The sequence below is a fragment of the Dermacentor variabilis genome, chromosome 9 (assembly GCF_050947875.1).
Source record: "Dermacentor variabilis isolate Ectoservices chromosome 9, ASM5094787v1, whole genome shotgun sequence".
NCBI lineage: Eukaryota > Metazoa > Arthropoda > Arachnida > Ixodida > Ixodidae > Dermacentor > Dermacentor variabilis.
Window position 1 is genome coordinate 136963247 of NC_134576.1, and position 18475 is coordinate 136981721.

Here is an 18475-nt window from a genome sequence, read left to right on the forward strand (position 1 = left end):
ATAAGGTGCAGATTCGTGTTCCTTTCTTTTTTCTATTTCCGGTACAGGGTAGCCAGCCGAAGATATCCTCTAATTAACCTCCCCGTTTTGTCTTTGTTTTGATATATATTTCTCTGCTTTTATATTCCAAAGCCCTTTTGCGCTGGAAAAATCCTGATATTGGTGGCGTATTGTAGTTACAAAGGAAAACGCTGAACTAAAGTAATCGTTGCGGCCATTCGAATTTGGTTACAAATAAGCTTGCTAGGATAGGGAGAAAGGAAAGCGACAAGGAAAGAACAGGGAGTTTAATCTCGCTGAGGCCACTCACATGCAGCGCTCGCAAACTGTTACTATATAAACGGCCACAAGAAAGCTCACAAGCACGCAGAAAGCCAAAGTGAGTGCAAATGTGTGCACGCCGGACTAGTGCTCATCTTCCCTATGCAGTTGCACGTAAGCGATGCGTCGTTCTCGTATTAACCATTATTTACACGTCGTAATATCAACTTACGCATAAATGTCAGTCTGATTTCTTTGTAGTCACCTTCCATGAAACCTTGTGGTACACCTGCAGTTTCCTCAAGAAAAAGAAAATGCCTGGAAAGTATTCTTGGCCACTGGCTAATAAGAGTTCGTTCGCCAAATCAATGAAAGAGAGAAAAGCATAGTGGTTTTAGCCCTCTAATGTACATCTTGCATCATATGACTTGCAGGGCATGTTTAGGGAATAGGTTTCATTATACCAGTTCCACCTTCGGCGTAAGAGAGAAAGGGGGAAGGAAATTCAAAGATGCACTTCTGAATCAAGTTATCGAGGGTAGCGCCGCGTAGCACATTTTGTGTAAGTGAATGTGTATCGCGTGAAAATAGTCACCATCTTACTGACTCGTCTAGGTTCGAAAGTGTTCAGTAGTGAATATGGCGGAATAGTTTTGCGCAAGCCCGCAAGGTTGAAAAAAAATTCATGAAAGGGAAAATTGTCTCCCACCCGATTGAAGCACGAAGCTACACTCTAAGGAAAATGGCGTCCTTAAGAGCGTTTTCTTGGGTTTACGACTCACTCACTTCACACTACGTTTTCTTTTTACAGCGACATCTTTTGATGTATTACTACCCTAGTCTTTGGGATGTCCGCCGAAGTGACTCCGAAGTGACTCCAAAGTGCCTTCCAAGATGTTTACTAAGAAAGAAACAGAAAATCGTAGCACTACAACGGGATTCGAACGGCGTACCTACAGGTTGCCAGTTACCTCTCGGCCCGAAGGTTATACAGATAATATATTGTCTAAAGAGTGCGCTGGCGCCTCTAGCTGCTATAATAGGCTGACGCCACGTTCTTGAGTGGTGTCATCTAATACGTATATATAAAGCAGCACAGGCAACATAGTTTAATCGAAGCTAGGAGTAAGATCCGAAAGGAAGAAAGAAGGGTGAGTGACCATTTTCCCTCTCGTGAGTTCAACACTGCAAGCTGAATTCAAATGCGGAAAGTAGCGCTGCATGTAAAAGGCGCCGCGGAATCACGAAGTCGGTGCAATCTGCCGCGAACTTGCCGCGGAGCTTCACACAAAGGCGAAAGGTTAAGCGATACATATGCCGATAACAATCACGCACACGTGCAACGACCTTAAACGCGCGCAAAAAACTCAACTGGTCGCCATGATTTGTTGCCTCACTTTGTGTAGCGATCAACGACAGGCAGCAGGTGCTTTAACCTAACTAAGCCCGTCCAGAAAGGAGCGCAGCTGTTTTTCTTTTTTTCGTTGCGACGTACGGCGCCTCATATCATCGAAGTTTCTTGCTTGTTTGTTCGCTTGCCACTGTACTGGTGTTCGAAAAAAAAACGTGCGCTGTTCAGTGGCAAACTGCGCATAATGATCTTAAGCGCGCGTGATATGCCTCTTCGCTTCACGCATTATTTCAAAACTGTATAGCGCTGTTTCGTGGTTATTTCCGTATACTTCAACTTAGTTTGTAGGCCTTTCTTCGACGTATCTTTGTGGTTAGCCGTGATCCACTATCTCGCGCTGTGGTATACTCGGGCTGCAGGGGGGGGGGGGGGGCACGAAACCGTCGCAGGAACCGTGAAAAAAGTTACCTTTGGCTTGAGTTTGCGATTGATATGTGGTAGTTGGAGACTTATACGGAAGCACTCGATCGTCCATAGCGTTGGGGTGTTGCAGTAATATGTTGACCTTGGCGGTAAACGCATCATGATTGGCTCAGAGGGTAGGTGCCTTTGATTCATCCGTCGATATGCGTGCGTCAACATCTCGTTCGTATACCTTACGACGCAGGCGAATTCATCGCTGGCTGCCGTGGTCGCGCGGATAAAATTCCGGCGTCGTATGGCGGGAACGTTATACAAAATGATTCACCTTTCAGAATGGCGATGTGTACGCACGAAGCGCTCATCACCAGCCACCAGCGGTTCTTGATGCAGGTTCACGCCATGTCGGTCGCACTATCAGCGACCGCAATTTTTTTTAAAGGCGGGAAGCCGATCCTCCGTAGTGCCGCCGTCACGTTAAGAACTCTGAAAAGAAAGAGGAAAAGCAAAAACTTACTGAGCACACAGCGAGCATCCAGTGCAAATGCGGGATTAAATACTTCCGAACGTCTGCAAGCGAACGTCGAACGCTGCTTCGTGGTCTCCATCCACTTGTGCGGCCGTGTGGATGCGGAGACCTGAGCCGTTCTTCAAACTTTTTTTTTTCTCCGAAGAAGTATAGTACGTCTCCACAAATGGTTTCACCATCTTACAGTGCGTTTACGTTCGCTGCAGTCCCAGGTTCAGTAATGGTGACAATATAGCCGTTGAAAAAAGAAAAGGAAAAAGAAAGAGGCTTACTAGGGCGCGCCGTAAATAGCCAAGTACGTGCTAAACACGTGCGTCCGACTTACGTCCACCTCCCGGTAGAGCGCCGGCGGCTAGCTTCAGTATCACGCTGCTGGTTATGAAAGAAGGCGCACGTTGTAGGCACCTGTACCGCGTTCCGGCCGGTTCGTCTTCTTTCTCTCTCTCTCTCTCTCTCTCTCTCTCTCTCTTTTTTTTCATCGTTCGCTCGAACCGCTGACGACGGGAAGTCCCGCGACGACGGAGTTCGAAGACGTAATCGGCTGGCGCGTGCTCTCCCGTCGCCGTCGACGGGCGTCTTGCGGAGACAAAGACTCCGTGGAGAGCGAGGGGAGGAGGCGTTGCTGTAAGCCAAGCGCTCGCAACGCCGCTGCATTGGAAGCCCCAGCCCTGACAAGCAGAGTACAGGTAGCCTCCCTCCCCCCTCTCCTAACTGCGGGGGGTAGGGGAGATGGGGGGGTTCGGAGCTGTCATAACGAGTCAACGCCGTCCTGCCAATTTGGGCGCCAGCCGCGCAAATTTAGCTGCTTTTGCACGTTCTGAACTCGGTAGCTTTTCGTAAGAGTGCTCGTTTTTTTTTTTTCATATTTTTACGGGTGACCGAGGCTCTGCATGTAATGAAAACGGTAACGAGGGTTTCGATGTTTGGTAATTCTTCGTTAGGACTGAAGATAGCAGCGCCTGATAAACTTGAGCAGGGACAACAGCAAGGGCAATATTAATACTCATCAGCGATCACTGTTGCTTTATGATGACACCTAGCGCTGCAGTTACCTCAGGTTCGCTTTTGGGAAGTTTTGCTCGGTTTGACATCAGGTTTAGGCCTGGCGAAAAATATTTGCAGCATTGAATTCGTTTAAACGGTCGTTTGAATTAAAGAAGCCAGAGGGAGTATACTCTAAGTGTCCACCTAGCGGACATCTCCATTTCATCTGCTGCGGAAGTGCTGATCGACCGGGGGCGCCTGTCTGCTTCTGACGCCTACTTCAGCCCACCCAATCAGAACTTCAGCAGCAAACAAAATGGACATGACCAATAAGTGCATACTTACAGAATACCCCCCCCCCCTTTCCCCAGGCTGCCTATACAATATGTGTGCGAGTACGTCTATAAGAGCTGCCGCGTTTAGTTTGTAATTGCGTGCATTGTTGCCGGACCTGTAGCGTTTACCTAACGAGGGGCCGAAGTGTTAAGACCCAGGGCCTGTGTCACTCCTCGCAGTCAGCGCAGCCTCAGTAGTACAAGGACTGCACGCTTCGAGCAGCGCAATGTCAGGGGAGTTTGACCGACGTTTCTGTTGGAAATCACAACGCGACGAAAGCGGAACGCGAACGTATATACCGCCCCAATTTAACTGCGTGGCCCCTGGGGTCGATTTCCGTCTCATTGCTGCTTAGAGACAAACTTTGAGGGCTTGTTGGGTGGAATTGGTGCTGCTCGCGCCCATAGAAACATTTCACCGACCGCGATGCTCGAACGTCCGAACACGTGGCCACGGTTTGAATTTGCGGTTTTCAGTAGCCGCATTCCGGTGAGAGCGAAATGCTAGAACGCCCGTGTCTATTATACACGTGGAGAGACATTATAAAGAACCCGAAGTATTCGGTAAGCTCTTCGCTGTGCCACAACTCTCAAAGTTCAGCTCCATATTGGTGTAGCTTTGGGCTTTCAGCTCTATTTGTCTATTTATTTTTCTTATTTGCAAAATACTGCAGGCCCAAGTTAAGGCCCGTGCAGGAGGGATATCAAAGGTTATATATATATATATATATATATATATATATATATATATATATATATATATATATATATATATATATAGCGTGATGCATCATTGAGCACCTTATGACAATGGAAATAATGTTCCAGACAATTTAAAGATAGCAAATTTAGGGAAAAACGATTCTTGAGTCAGCGGCAAGGAAAAAAGAAACACAAATACTTTGATAGCAGTGAAAACCAATCACTTAACTATCAATGTTCGATCGACATATCAAGTGAATAATCCATTTGAACGAAGCCACTCGCACTTTCAAGGAACGATTTACTAGTCTCGCCAATGGACATTTCCGGCTGTGCTATATAGCCTTGGCATCGGGCAGTGATGAATTTTCTTCTTCTTTTTCTCCCTCGACGTGCTTCGCTAAGCTCCCAGCGGGACCGAAACCTTACCCGCACGACGATCCCTTTTGCCTCGAGCGCCATCGCTTCCGATTGGACGTGCTCGCGGTGCGTCGCACCCTTCTTGCGTCACTCTGCGTTCGCCTCGTTATCCCCGGCCATGCGTCTTGGCTTGGGACTTCTTTCGGTTCTGGCACCCGGCTCGTCCCGGCCTGCGGCTGCCCCGTCCTGTCAGGGACCTCCCAGCGTGTGCCTTCGTGCCGCAATCTGGCTGTATACGTATACAGGTTGCACTATAGTAATATTTTTTTATCATTGTTACTATTATTCTTTCCTATAGAAGAAAGCCGCGCGCACTCCTAATTAGCGTGCACGGAATGCCAAGTGAACACGAATGTCGCGGAGCCCGGGTTGCCCGCTGCTCTGCGTAGAGTTCGGCAATCGCTGCTGAAACGTGGTAACGTTGTCTCTGAGGCACGAGCGTTTTGAAGGGTTAACATTGAATCACTTTGACTTTAAAAAAAAGAAAAGAAAATTAGGCGTTTTACGTGCCAACACCAGAATACGATTATAAGGCACGCCGTAGTGCGGGGCTGTGGAATAGTTTTGACCACCTGTGGTTTTTTTAAGGTGCACTTAAATCAAAGCACGCGAGCTATTTTTCTTTCTTTTTTTTTTCATTTCGCCCTCGTCATCGCGGCCGGGAATCGAACGCGATACCTCGCAACGCCATATCCACTGCTTTGTACCGCGGGGGCTATGGTCTGGAGTGATAAATGATATCTTTTCAAAACTATTTTCAATCATTTGATTAAAAAAAGAAAGAGGGAGATGGGAGGGGTATAGTATACTACAGTGATTGACGACCTAACAGTGCTTTGGTAGATACACCACTGTCTAAATCAGAGAGAACTTCTGTTAGTGTGCCTCGCAATTGTTTGCTGCTGGTTTCTGTGACGTCATGCTGGAAGCGAACTTCCTTCAATAGTGACGTCTCTCGGGAATTGTATTTTTGGAGCACGGAGACACAGACGGGAGGTGCTGGGCGGTTTTGCGGGCGGCTTGTACTCGCTTCTTATGGTAGGTTCGACTGGTTCCCACCGCTGTCCAACTAGGTTTTGCAGCGATGCGGGAGGCTCGAGGTTGGAGCCGGAGAAAACATGACCTAGCCGAACGTTACTATGTAGCTGCTTTTTGAACATGCGGAGTAGCCACGTGATCGAGATTCTGTCGCATCTCGGTCGACTTCTATAGTGCTGTGGGAACTAGCGCCTCCGAGCGCTCTGCATGAGCCAGGGGAATTGTGCTGTGAGCACTCAACATTTCGACCAGACGAATGTAAGCCGCACCGCCCGAGAGCGCTCTGGAGCGCTCGAAAGCTATCAGTCGAATGTTTCATTGGGTTCTCACCGAGCGTAGTGAAGAAGATTGAGGTCAGTCTTTCCCTAACTAATTTAAATTCTTGCGGTGAAACCTGACCACCGGTACGTCAGTGTGACGTCACGGGTTTTAGAATGTCTACTTGTATTTGGGCTGTTCTCACGCTAGAACAGTTATTTTTATACTTAAATAAAAAGAATAACGGACTAGCAAGTAGCATCGCATGTATTGTAGAATATTCTAGAAGGAGAATGGATATTCTGCAGTCGATTTGACATTTGATACCCGCAATCATCGCACGAAAAACACGCGTGTATTGGACATTGTACGAACCGTTTCGTTAGGCAGGTTTGGTAATTGGCCGAGGAACGTTTTAGACAGGAGTTTGTAAGGATGGCTTCTGACTATCATGCTGCTGATAAATGTAAGGCTAGTCTTTTCCATGGGTGTTACTATCTCGCAATCTAACTTTCTCCTCTGTGCGTGAGCGCATTTAATTCGAGTGCTTGGGGATAACCTTCCTGTTCGGTTTGTAGAACAAAGTGAAAAAAAAAAAGGAAAGGCATGGGATCCGCCAAAGAAGGCATCTGTTTTTACGCAATCGATACAACCACCTTCGAAAGGAAATATGTAGCGCACCGTAGTGTTCAGCTGAATTTCAGGCTGTATCTAAGCAACTTTCTTTCGCGAATTCCGTGTTCCTAAAGCTTTCGCACTTGGCTGTAACTTACGCGGCTTTCTTTTTCTTTTTTTTTATCTTTTGCTATCTTCATTGTCTTTCTGTCCCCATTTCCCTCATTGATCGCCCTTCACCGAAATGCCGCGTACGTATGCGAAAGTCGTTCATCATCATCATCATCACAGCCACCACCATCATCGTCGTAATCAACCTATTTTAAGTCCACTGCAGGACAAAGGCCTCTTCCTCCGATCTCCAGTTACTCCTGTGTTGCGCTAACCGATTTCAACTTACGCCTGAGAATTTCTTAACTTCATGATGCTCAACTGCACGTCAGCGTAACTGGCCTCCTGGAAACTTGCTGTAGCTGCATTTTAAAAGGCACAGCGCAAAACAGAGACACAGCGTAGAGTGAAAGAGGCAAGTTCACCAGGGCAAAGTTCACAGAAGTTCCTTCCTTAGGAACTCCTGCTTCCGTGCTCTGAAAGTGTTCTCCCTGTTAAAGCTTTGCCCAGCTTCCTCAAACTTATTCCACAGAGCACCATCATTTTTTTGTAAGATGACACACAAAAAGTAAGTCTGCATGGAAAAGGCTGTCTCCCAGATTGAAGCCATAGGACGCGTTATACGCGAGTGAACTCGGCTGCGGGAAAGCGCGCGTTTGGATGAGCGCGTATGTACGCTGGCAAGATTGTCGCCGGGTCCAGCTGTCTGTAGCCTCTAGGTGGCACCGCGCGCTGTCGGTGAGGCGGAACGATTCTTCTTGGCACGTGTGCCGTGTCCCTCGGCCACGAACCCGCGGGGAACTTTTCAGAGCATAAGCTTTCGAAAAGGAGGAGGAGGAGATGGCGTCGACGAGGGTGATCAAAGATGCGCGAGACAGGAGCATGTAGCAGGAGACGAGGCTTTGACTCCGTGCCATTGTCTCGGGACCGACGGTCTCGCTGTATACTTTAACACTTCCATTTTTTTCCTTCTCCCCCTGCCCGCCCTGTCTCGTTCTTTCTTCTTCAGCTGTAGATCTTTGCCCGCGTTTGCCTCCTCTCCTTTACGTCATTCGCGACCCTCGTGGGTCTCAAGAAAGCGGGCTTTCGCCGAGAGTCCGGGCCAAGAATGCCCCCCCCCCCCCTCCATCTTTTGTCGTTGTTCGTCGGTTTTCGCTGTTTCTTAATTCTTCACGTTGGCAGCTCTAGATCGCTCTGTGCCCACGTGTTCTTTCGCCCGGCTTGTTGCACGGCCGTAGAGTCCTCCCCCTCGTTCGCCGTTCCGCGTTCGTCAGTGAACGTGTAACGCCTGTTGGGTGTTCGTCGCGTCTTTTCGGTGGTGTGGACGGAGACGTGCAGAGCGGTGTGCCTTCGAAGAGAGATCACCCCTTGTCGAAGTGCCTGAAGAAGTGGTTGCAGCCGGTGGAGCTTGGGAGTGCTTCTTTTTTGAAGAGCACAGGAAAGAAAGGAGCCTGTGTGGGCGTCTCGGAAGAGAAGACAGAGAAAAGAAACAGAAAAAAGGTTAGTTTAGGCGGCGTTTCGGCAAATGGTTTCGCTCCCGTCGTTCTACTTCTGCCGCCAAACAGAACGGCGCTTTCGAGGGGGTGGCCAGCCAGGCCAGTGGTCTCCGGTTTAGGTGCGAACATGAAGCGACGCGAAGAGGGAACGCTGAACTCGATTTCAGTCAGCAATAATTGGTTATGTGTGGATCCGAACCTAGAACGCGCATGTTACGCCAGCTAGCGTTGTTGTTGAACATTTGGTCTCATCAGACGAAATTTTTCTTTATCCACGCGCACATGATCATATCCATGCGCTTCTTTGAGAGGTGTAGTCTCCGGTTACCTCGAAGCCTAAGAGACCAGCGGTCACGGAAAGGCATGGCAACAATCTTCTCTCGCACTGACAGCCGAGTTTGAACCATTTGTCTCAGGGCGTCCTTCTGGACACCTTCCAATTTCCCCATGTTTCTGTCTTTGAATCAATCTTAGAAAATTTCTGCCCCATTGTAGTCGAGAAAAGCCAGCTGAAACCAACAAGGCGGAATTCGACAACTCCAAGGAATCCGCAAGTGGTGTCTAGAATAGCTTCCCCGGTTTTTGCGTCGTTTTTATACCGTGTCCCCATGTACACCCGAGTGGCGCCTAAGAAATCGAAGGAAAGTGTACGCGTGGGTGTGTCACAGGTGTGTCGTGTGTATGTGTGTGTGTGTGTGTCATGTTCTTAAGAACTCAACATCAACACTCAAGCTGACGTGGGCAATTTTCACCGCGATATATACAGCCTTTTAGTGTACCTGAATCATCGGATAAGGCTTAGCTGAATTTGCGGTCCTTCTACAAAAAGCTTTCTTTTTTCTGTGGCCAGCTTCACAGGTGACAGTCGTTTTTGCTCGTCTTATCCCGCGGACATCATACATTCTTCAGTAGGGTGCCCATTAGTGGCGGCGTTTGGTCTTTGCAGTGGCTATAAGAAGCCTCCCCCCCCCCCCCAAGGTGGATTGTGAGGCTATGCTGACAGTAATGGAGTTGGGAGTGCGCAGTATATTCGAATCCGGATATTTGCTTATGCGATTTGTGGAAAGCTTATAGATGTTCTTCGTTAAAGTCAATGGATGGCCATAGACAGCATGCGGATCTTTGCCCAGCCGTGCACTTTCTTGTGGACTAATGTGAGCATAGACTTCAAAGAAAAGAAAGAAAGAAAAGAAAGGAAAAACGAACCCTTTGGAAGGCTGTATGTCATCGACAGACCGAAGGAAGTAGGCTTGTTGCCGACCGCGACTCCGCAGATAGTGCTCTTTTTGCTCACAAAAGGGCAAGTGTCTTCGTCATCATTATAATCAGCATTATGTCCAATATGTCCATGCACTACACGTCGTGTGTCATGTAGTGTCCACTACATGTTGGAAGCGATGCCAGCACGATGCAGCTATCGTCCTGTTACCATTGTCTTCCGCCAGCTCGCTGTATACCGTGTGTGCCAGCTAACATTAACCACAGTGCTCAAAGAAAAAGAAAGATTTAAGAGACATGGTGCAAGATACGATTATAAGACGGACGGTGTCCGTTCGTCAGAGGTCTGGCAACCAAACATCATAGGTCTTAAAATTGTATCTTGCACTGTGCTTTCTAAATAACTTTTTTTTTCATTGAACAGCTGGGATAACGTTAGCTGAAACACCCCATATATCCTGTTCCTACAAATTTCCCGAATTTCGCCACACCACATAATTCTCTGCCGTCCTCGATTCTGTTTTCCTTCCCTTTGCACCCGTCCTGCTAGTCTAGTAGAAGACCGGTTAACCGATCTACGCATTCGGTCTCCTGAATTAATTTCTTCTTCTTAACCTCAAATAGAATATGAGCTACACCCGTTCACTCTTTTATCGACACCGCCGTCTTTCTGTCTCTCCTATGTGGATAGGTCTGCTAAAATCCTGTCACACTCTCATAAAATAACGAAAGTCATTTTGATGCAGGTAATTTTGTACGCTCTACATTATCAAAAATTGTAAGTGACGCCGAGGTGCAATATGCAGTCCTACTTCTGTAGCTCCTTTGAACTCGTACTTATTTTTGTTCTTATTCTAACCGCGGCCGCATAACGTCGTTCTTCCTTGTTTGATCAGCTGCAGCCGCTTCTAAAGCGCAACTGTTCCTTCGTAGAGAACAAAATATGCGTAGCAGCGCATCGATACAACCGAGTTGTCTAGTGTAGAGACGTGGGCATGTTGGTAGCTCAGGTTTAGAATAAGAACAGCCTGAGAGACAGGGACAAACGAAGAAAGACGCACTTACGTCGCTGTTGCGTCTCATTCTTCGTTTGCCCCGTCTCTTGGGCTGTTCTTATTTTAGAAACCGAGCTGATCGGTGTCCTATAGAAAGGGAGGCCGGTGGATGCAAGTGCACACTTTGCCTGGACAACTTCGTGAGTCGCGATATAGCTGGAACGGCAGCAGTAATGTGACGTTTAAGCTATTCTTTCAACGCGTTCTGCGGAGCACTATTTCCTTGCGTTTTATTTGACCTGTCGAAGTAGGGATTCTAGAAGAGTTCATTGTTGGGCTAGTTGGTTTTCCATAGGTGAAGTAGTAACTTAGCGCGACAAAAACCACAGAGACGAGAAAGGTGGACAAAGACAAGCGCTTGTCTTTGTCCAACTTTCTCGTCTCTGCGGGTTTTATCGTGCTAAGTTACTGCTTCAATTGTCCAAAAATGAGCTGGAAGGGCAGAAGTACTCTGTCAGTCAGTCATCCAGTCACAAAGTCTTAGCGACTTGGTCATTCAGGTGGTTGGTAGGTCAGCTACAATATAATGCAATATGTATACAATTATTATTGCCTTAATACACAGGAATCAGGTTTCTAGTAAGTGTGAAAATCAAGCGCTTGTTGGCACACCCATTCTTAACGAAACCTCGTCAGCAATAACATTGAAGAAATACCGTACCATTAAGGAGTTTTAGAAATCGCGTACTTAAGTGGCTTGGCGAATCCAAGACTGAAATTTTGCTTGGGTTGTTTTGTTTATGATTTGCTTTGTACGCCCTGCCGCGATAGTTTTCCCGACGTCGGATCCCCTATATTTAAACTAGTCCGCTTACTCAGCAGGAGAAAGATTAAAATTGGAACATTGCTTCTTTTACCACAGGAATGCTAATTTAGGAAGAAACTGTCGATTGCAACGTGTCGGCGGCAAGTGAAAGCGAACGTAGAATGTTGCTTCGTCTTCCGTCGTTACCTATGCGACAAGCCCTCCTTACAAGTTGATTTTTTTTTTTTAGCACACACTTCCTTTTTTCCCCAGTTTCAGAACAATCGTTCGTATGATCCGACCGTAGCAATGTGACCGTGTCAACGTATCGCATAATACGCATAGCTTGGAATCGAGATGACCACTGGCGCCCTCGGCACGTTCTGTTTGGCGGGCGAGAAGGAGGGAATGGCCGGCGGGAACAAACGATGGACCGGAAGCTATTGCCACCTGATCTCGCGGTGTACACGCGGCCCTTGGTGCGCGACAATCGCAGAGAAGCGGCGTCGCCGAGGCGAGTCCCCAGTCTGCGGCTGCATTTCCCCGGGCGCTGCTGTCCGCGTGGTTTCGCGACCGGCCGCCATGCCCTACCAGCGCCGGCGCAGTTCCATCTGCGACCTGGAGGCCGTGGAGGCCGTCTGCTCCGCCGTGGTGAGAAACAGACTGCCGTCAAAGCGGAGACGGTTAGCGCGGAGTAGTAGTAGTAGTAGTAGTAGTAGTAGTAGTAGTAGTAGTAGTAGTAGCAGTATTAGTAATAATAATAATAATAATAATAATAATAATAATAAGTGAGCTGACAAGGAGTCTCGTAGCGCTCGTTCTTGTCTGTTTGGTGTTTGTGTTCATCAGTTTATTGATTGATTTCCGTTGCTAAGTATAATGATGACACTGTGGCCTCAGTTTGACCGAGTGACAGAGAAAAAGAAACCCTTTTCTTTTTCGTGCTTCCTTTTCCTAAGCAGAGGTGCGTACGTCGTGAAGCTAAAGAGAAAGAGAAAATGAGGAAGAAAGAAATAGAAAAGAAAGAGCGTATCAAAATGTGTGCGCGACCACAAATTTTAAGCCGTAATTGGAGCACAACTGTTTTTCTTGCAACCCCTATCAGCTCGACTTTGTTATTTTTTTCCCTCGGGATTACTTCTCGCCGCTTTCCGTGCAACTGTTCGTTCTGGCCGCCGTAATAGCTTGTGATTACCGACTTGCTATTGCCATTTCCGACGTCGGGATATACGTCTCGATTGCGTTTTAGTTCGAGGGGATGAGATTCCATTACTTGCTTATCTGATTTGATGCTTCGTCGGTTAGCGTATTATAATGTTCTTATTTATCATTCATCTTTTCATAACGCGAACACTTCGGACGAGAACAACAGCAACCATTTAAACTAGCGCCCCTTCATTATCTTTTTGTGTAGTACTTTGTGACTTGCTCGAACGGTGACATTACTTTTTTTTTATGATCATGGTCCTGTCGTTAACAATCAATTTGGAGGTACTGGAATAACCTGCTGTTTACTCAACGTTGCTGTCATATGTCTGGCTGTCAGATTTTTAGAATAATAAATGCCCGCGGCACGCGACCTGCGCTATCGGAAATGACGAAGGGTTAGGTTAGGTTAGCTGTACGCTTCCTTTTTCGTTCTTTCTTTCTTTTTCAATGTCCACCGGTCTGCTAAGGGCACAACAAAGTCGTTGAAGCGCGTTCATTGGATTTACGCCGGGAACGTTAACGCCCGTCACAGGCAATTTCTGTCGTTTAGGCGCTTTCTAAAAACATTAGCTCACCATTGTTTTATAATTTTTAACTAGTATGCACGCTTAGGAATTTAGCAATGCTTGAGAGAAAAACAAGGTTTACTTGTTTGCGAGCGTCCGTTGAGCTCAAATTAAAGAGTGAAGTTCGCATTATTATTATTATTATTATTATTATTATTATTATTATTATTATTATTATTATTATTATTATTATTATTATTATTATTATTATTATTATTATTATTATTATTATTATTATTATTAATTTTGCTGCATGATTACGCCGTCAGAATCGTTTGCCGTCCTTGTTCTATTTGGGCCAAACGCACCACTGCGTTGCACGGCACGCTTTTGTCGAGTCTCTCAAGGCTCGACTTCCGAATTAGCGTGACTCTGGATAGAGTAATTCGGTAAGGCGGGATTATTGGTGGTCACTTGATTTGCGAAACGATGTTCACGTTACGGGCTCAAAATCGTACCTGGGTAACACGCCAGCCTCTGTGATGTCGGTGTCTGCACACTCTCTATCTCATTTTTTGAGTCACGGGAACGTGTCGCAAATGTTAGCTGAACCTACGTAAGGGGGTAAGCGCCATCATCCCTCGGTGGAATCGAAGCGGAGAGCTGGGAGTGCGAGGTTCGTTTGATGGAGAAGAGGTGGGGGGGGGGGGGGCAAACACTGCGCATAGAGGGTCGAGAGTTTGCCTTGGCAGAGCAACTATCGGAGGCACAAAGCGGCAGCTTCGCCGTGCTGCTTGCGCAGCTGCGCAGTTCGACGAACGGCGGCGACGACTGCTTGCAGCTGCGAGCACTGCCGCAGTACCGCCTCGCTTGTCTTTCCCGGATGCGCGCGCAGAGAGGGCGAGTGTGTCGTCAACTGTGCTGTTGCGACAGCCTCAACGAGAAAGCAAAAAAAAAAAAAAAGTTTAGACGAATGTTTGACTGACGTCAACTGCGCGAGCAGCAGGGGAAAGAAAAACGAGAAACGGAACAGGCCCTCCTCGCGCAGGCAGCGTTCGGTTTCAACACGTAGCAGCAGCAGCAGCAGCAGCAGCAGAGGTGGCTGCGGTGGCGGCAACAAATACAGCACTTACGACCGCCGGCTTTTGGGCTATCTGCGTTGCGCGAGACCGTGCACTGAATAAGAAGCGCTTGCGAGGCGTTGCCGTCTGCTTTCGTCGTTCAGAACGAGGGGTTAGCGCCCGGTACGTGCACTTACTTTCCCGGAGTAGAAGGCGTGCGGAGCAGGCGAAACACTGTTACTAGGTGCTCTCTTTTCGGTTTGGAAGCAAAACGTTGGGTTTCTCGGCTACGTTCTCTGTTCACTCGCCAGTGTGTATGTTAGTGGTGTGTTGTGTTACGGAAAGCAACCGCCGGGAAAGGTCGCACTTTTTTGGTAGCCACATCTCCTAGCCTTGAGGCTTCCACATTGGTAATACCTACTGCCAGATACATCCACAACCACTCGTTACGTGACGTTATATCACGACGCAAGCGGACGTACAACTTATTAACTCGATGGCGTTAAGGGCCCCGTGTTCCAGAAAATCTGGTGTCGGCGGCGTACGTTGTCCGTTAGAAAAAAATCGTCCCGAACCACGCAGGCCCCCCACGTGGCGCATAGGCGTTGCGGAACTAATTTAAATTACTGAAAGTAAAATGCGTAAGAAAATTCGTAAAATGCGACTTACACACAACCTACGGACAGATGGCAGCGTCGAATTGTAATTTGAATATGCGAGATAACAGAATTCTGTTACGCAGAAAAACACAAAATCTTTGTCCAGCTGCAGGTTGCTCGGTTCCTTGCAGCACCATCCAGATGGCTCTTGCCTCCGCGGCAGCGACGCCTCTCGCTGAGAGCCGGGGAGAGAGAAAAAGAAGAACCAGAAAGCTCGCCTCCGTGCATAGCGTTCGCCGCCAGCGTTTGCAGGAAAACATTACGGTTACATAAGCTGCAGTTGCCGGGAAGCGTGAAAAGCAGTGCTATCGCGTTCCACACTATAAGGCGAAGCTTAAGCGTCCTCCAAGTTATAACAGGAAACACGGGCGACACCTAGCACCATTATATTTTGTTTAAAGCATGGCTTTGCTTGAGAGCGTGGACCTTCCTACATATAGAGGGCGTCTTGTCACGTAACGCGAAGACCTGGAAGATATGTAGATCGAAGTATTTGGCAGTGCACTTTTTTCGCACTGCAGCGCAGCGAGAGATAGGGATAACAGCGTTCATGTCTAACGCGTACTGATCGCGCAATGTCGAAATACTTCCCAGTAAGAAAGCTGAGATGTTGTACATAGCTCTCCTCAAGGCTGATACGTCAGCGATAATGTTGGAGGCACACAACACGAAGGCAACGTTTACTGCCGAGCCATTTCTTTTGGTGAGGCGTCCAAACACAACATCGATCCGGTTGAAACGGGTCACATGCGTGCAGACATTCCGCGATGCATTGTCAGCCGTTTTGCATTTGCATTGGAGGCGGGTCTCTTGTCGACGTCTGTTCTCCACCCCGTCCCGCTGGGTCGCTGTGCTCGGTGGCATTTCGAGCTGTGTTCACGCTTCGCTTCGAGTGAGAGTGGCGCATGACTAAGGCGTGGAGAACGCGTGCACAGTGATACCGGAATCGCATACCGAACGTTGTATGCATGCGTGCCTTCGGAATTTGTAAACATAGAGACCCTGCCTTACTCGCAGACTCACACTAGCGAAGAGCAAATCGGAAAAGCTTTGCAAGAGAGCGTGAGTAACAGCAGGCGAAATGCGGCAATTTTCCAAGGCAAAAATCCACAGGACAACGGTGTTGGAGGCAGCGCTGCAGGGCCTAAAGAAGGACAGCAGCATCGTCGTCCTCCCAGCTGACAGCTGTCGTCATCGGCTGAGCCGACTATACTACATGAAAGTAGAAGACCTTGTCGACGGGGAAGCACACACTAATATCAATATCCCGCCTCGCAGATCCAAACCCAGATGAACAAAATTCTCTCGAGTTTTCAAGCAACATCCCGAATACGAAGCTCTCTACATGAGGTTGATGTGTGCAGAAACTGCTCCGGCCCAAGCTCCTACAACGCGCCTTCATGGCGAATTTTCCGATCGTTACAAATATTTATGTGGTTTTGCTTGCGCATAGTCAAATCGGGTCTACACTAAAACCTCCTTATAACGAAGTTGAACGGGGAACTGCAATTATTTGGTGATACCTATATTGTATGTACTGCACTATGAATCTCTACGGGGAGTTCAAGGGGAATTTGACTTACTTTGTTATATCTATTATTTTATTCTATATCATTTTCTTATAACGAGGTTAGACTGTAGTTACGACTGCTTATTAGTAACGATGGACCGCATGCCAAAAGAGTCAACGACACGGCCTTGCAAGTTTAAATAACATTTCCTGCTTCGAAATGGCCCAAATACGAAGAAATACCTTGAAATATGTGAGAGAGAGCAAAGGAAAGCGGATTAACTGTATAGGCTTTATCAACTTTGCTACATTGCTTTGCTACATGATTACATGTGGGGGTAAGGGAGGGGAGAGTGAAAGAGAAAAAGGAGGTGAGTTTACGTTACCGGCCTGTACTAATCTGTCGCGTCACAGTAAGCTATCGGCTCCGTAGTCTTGGCGCCAGATTCGAAATAGGATTGTCTGCCTTAACGAAATTCTATATCGAGTAATAATAATGTTTTCCCGAGAAATAAGTGAAAATGGAGTTCTGAAATTAACAGTTTACCCTTTGAAACTGATTCACTGCTGTTCTTTAATGCTCCTGTAAGGCCTTCTTTTTAGTAATGTGTTTTATTTCTCTATCTTGTAGCCCGTTCATCTTCGTTGTTGTGGAACCCTTCTCCTTTATTAATGAGGCTATACCGGTTAATTATTGTTCGCCTATCCCCTCAAGTTCTTATTTTACTTGCTGCTTTGTTCCTGGCAACCTGGCAATCATTTTGATGTTGCAGACCATTTAGTTGTCAAACATTTAATATTCTCGCAGTTAGTAAGCAACATCAACGGATGCACGTTTTTCCCTGAAGAGCTGGTAATGGCTTTGGAATCTGAACACCGCGAGTTAACTTGTTTGTCAACGAGCACCACGTGTGTAAAGGTTGACTCGGCACCTCATCTCGGAGGCATTCAGGGGATGGGTCCGGCAGCACCCGAGCGCTTTCTACCACGCAGTGTGCCACCGCCTCATTTTTCCTTCCCTTGCGATGTAACCTTGTCGTTCGCATATCCCTTCGCGCAGTGTTATGCCCCGTACAGTCTCCTTTGTTTATTTATATGCCTCTACTTCCAATCGCGATGTCATATCACGCCGCCCTTCTTCTTTCGTGTGTTCCTCTGACGCATCCGTTCTTGCGCCTCTGTCCTCCGCACTCCCACGAGACTCGCTCGGGCTGGGCTTTTGTTTTCGTCTCCAGCTTGGAACAACACCGACGCATATCACGGTGACACGTCCGCGCTGCCTCGACAGAGCGCGCGTGCAGAACGACGGCGGAGACAAGAGCGGGCCGGGCACGCGCGTAACGTTGACGCGTGCGGCAACCTGCCGCGTCGTTCTTGTGGCACGCGCATAATGGATTCCCGCTCCGTCACACCGCGCTATATGCAGGACCGACCGACTGACCCGATCCAATCCGATCCGGCGGGATCCGATGCCCCGCGCTGTCGCTTGCTCCGACTTCAAATTAGATTGCCTTGGATTCGTTTTATTTTTATTTTTTATGGCGCGTGTAACAAAAGCGCCAAAGGCGCGCTCTTCCGTGCGGTGATGTGCGTGTATGTACGTGTATGTGTGTTTCTGTGTTTGGCGTCTCGGGAAGGAGCGACGTCGAAGGATCTCTAAGCGAGATTGACTGGGACGGCCGTTTCGGCTTCGCGACGGCCACCGAGGTCTCGCGTGCGCTTCCGGCCGCCGTTGCACGAACGATGCGTAGATGAGCTTGAACTGTATCTTTGTCGAAAAGGAAACAGTCCCGGTGCGAGGACAAAAGACCGAGAGGTGGCGTCTGGCGCGCTAAGCGCAAAGTAAATATCCTGTTCTCCGCTGTCGTACGCTGCAAGTGAGGTTTTATCGTGGGTGGAGAGGAGGGGGGGGGGGTGAAATGGGGATAACAGTGGTCGGCGTAGCCTTTACGTTCTCCAAGCGACATCGATTAACGGCAGCTATCCCTCATA

General features: G+C 47.9%; 1 protein-coding gene and 1 long non-coding RNA gene across 7 annotated transcripts in view; one reads left to right on the forward strand and one right to left on the reverse strand.

Annotated features, from left to right (window-relative positions):
• LOC142557641 (uncharacterized) overlaps positions 1 to 3132 on the reverse strand; it is a 137416-nt gene extending 134284 nt beyond the window's left edge. Inside the window, exons 1-2 of the long non-coding RNA XR_012822802.1 lie at positions 2887 to 3132; positions 2361 to 2518 (exon numbers count right to left, since the gene is read on the reverse strand). This is a non-coding gene — a long non-coding RNA (uncharacterized LOC142557641). The remainder of the gene's footprint in view (positions 1 to 2360; positions 2519 to 2886) is intronic.
• LOC142557637 (adenosylhomocysteinase-like 1) overlaps positions 1 to 18475 on the forward strand; it is a 271459-nt gene that overhangs the window by 155414 nt on the left and 97570 nt on the right. The window contains exons 1-2 of one of the 6 annotated variants that reach the window (XM_075669614.1): positions 8226 to 8524; positions 12035 to 12189. The exons of the other annotated variants lie outside the window; for them this stretch is intronic. Coding sequence (XP_075525729.1) covers positions 12121 to 12189 — 69 coding nt within the window. The 5' untranslated portion in view covers positions 8226 to 8524; positions 12035 to 12120. Of the gene's footprint in view, positions 1 to 8225; positions 8525 to 12034; positions 12190 to 18475 lie in introns of those variants that run through there. 6 annotated transcript variants of the gene reach the window in all.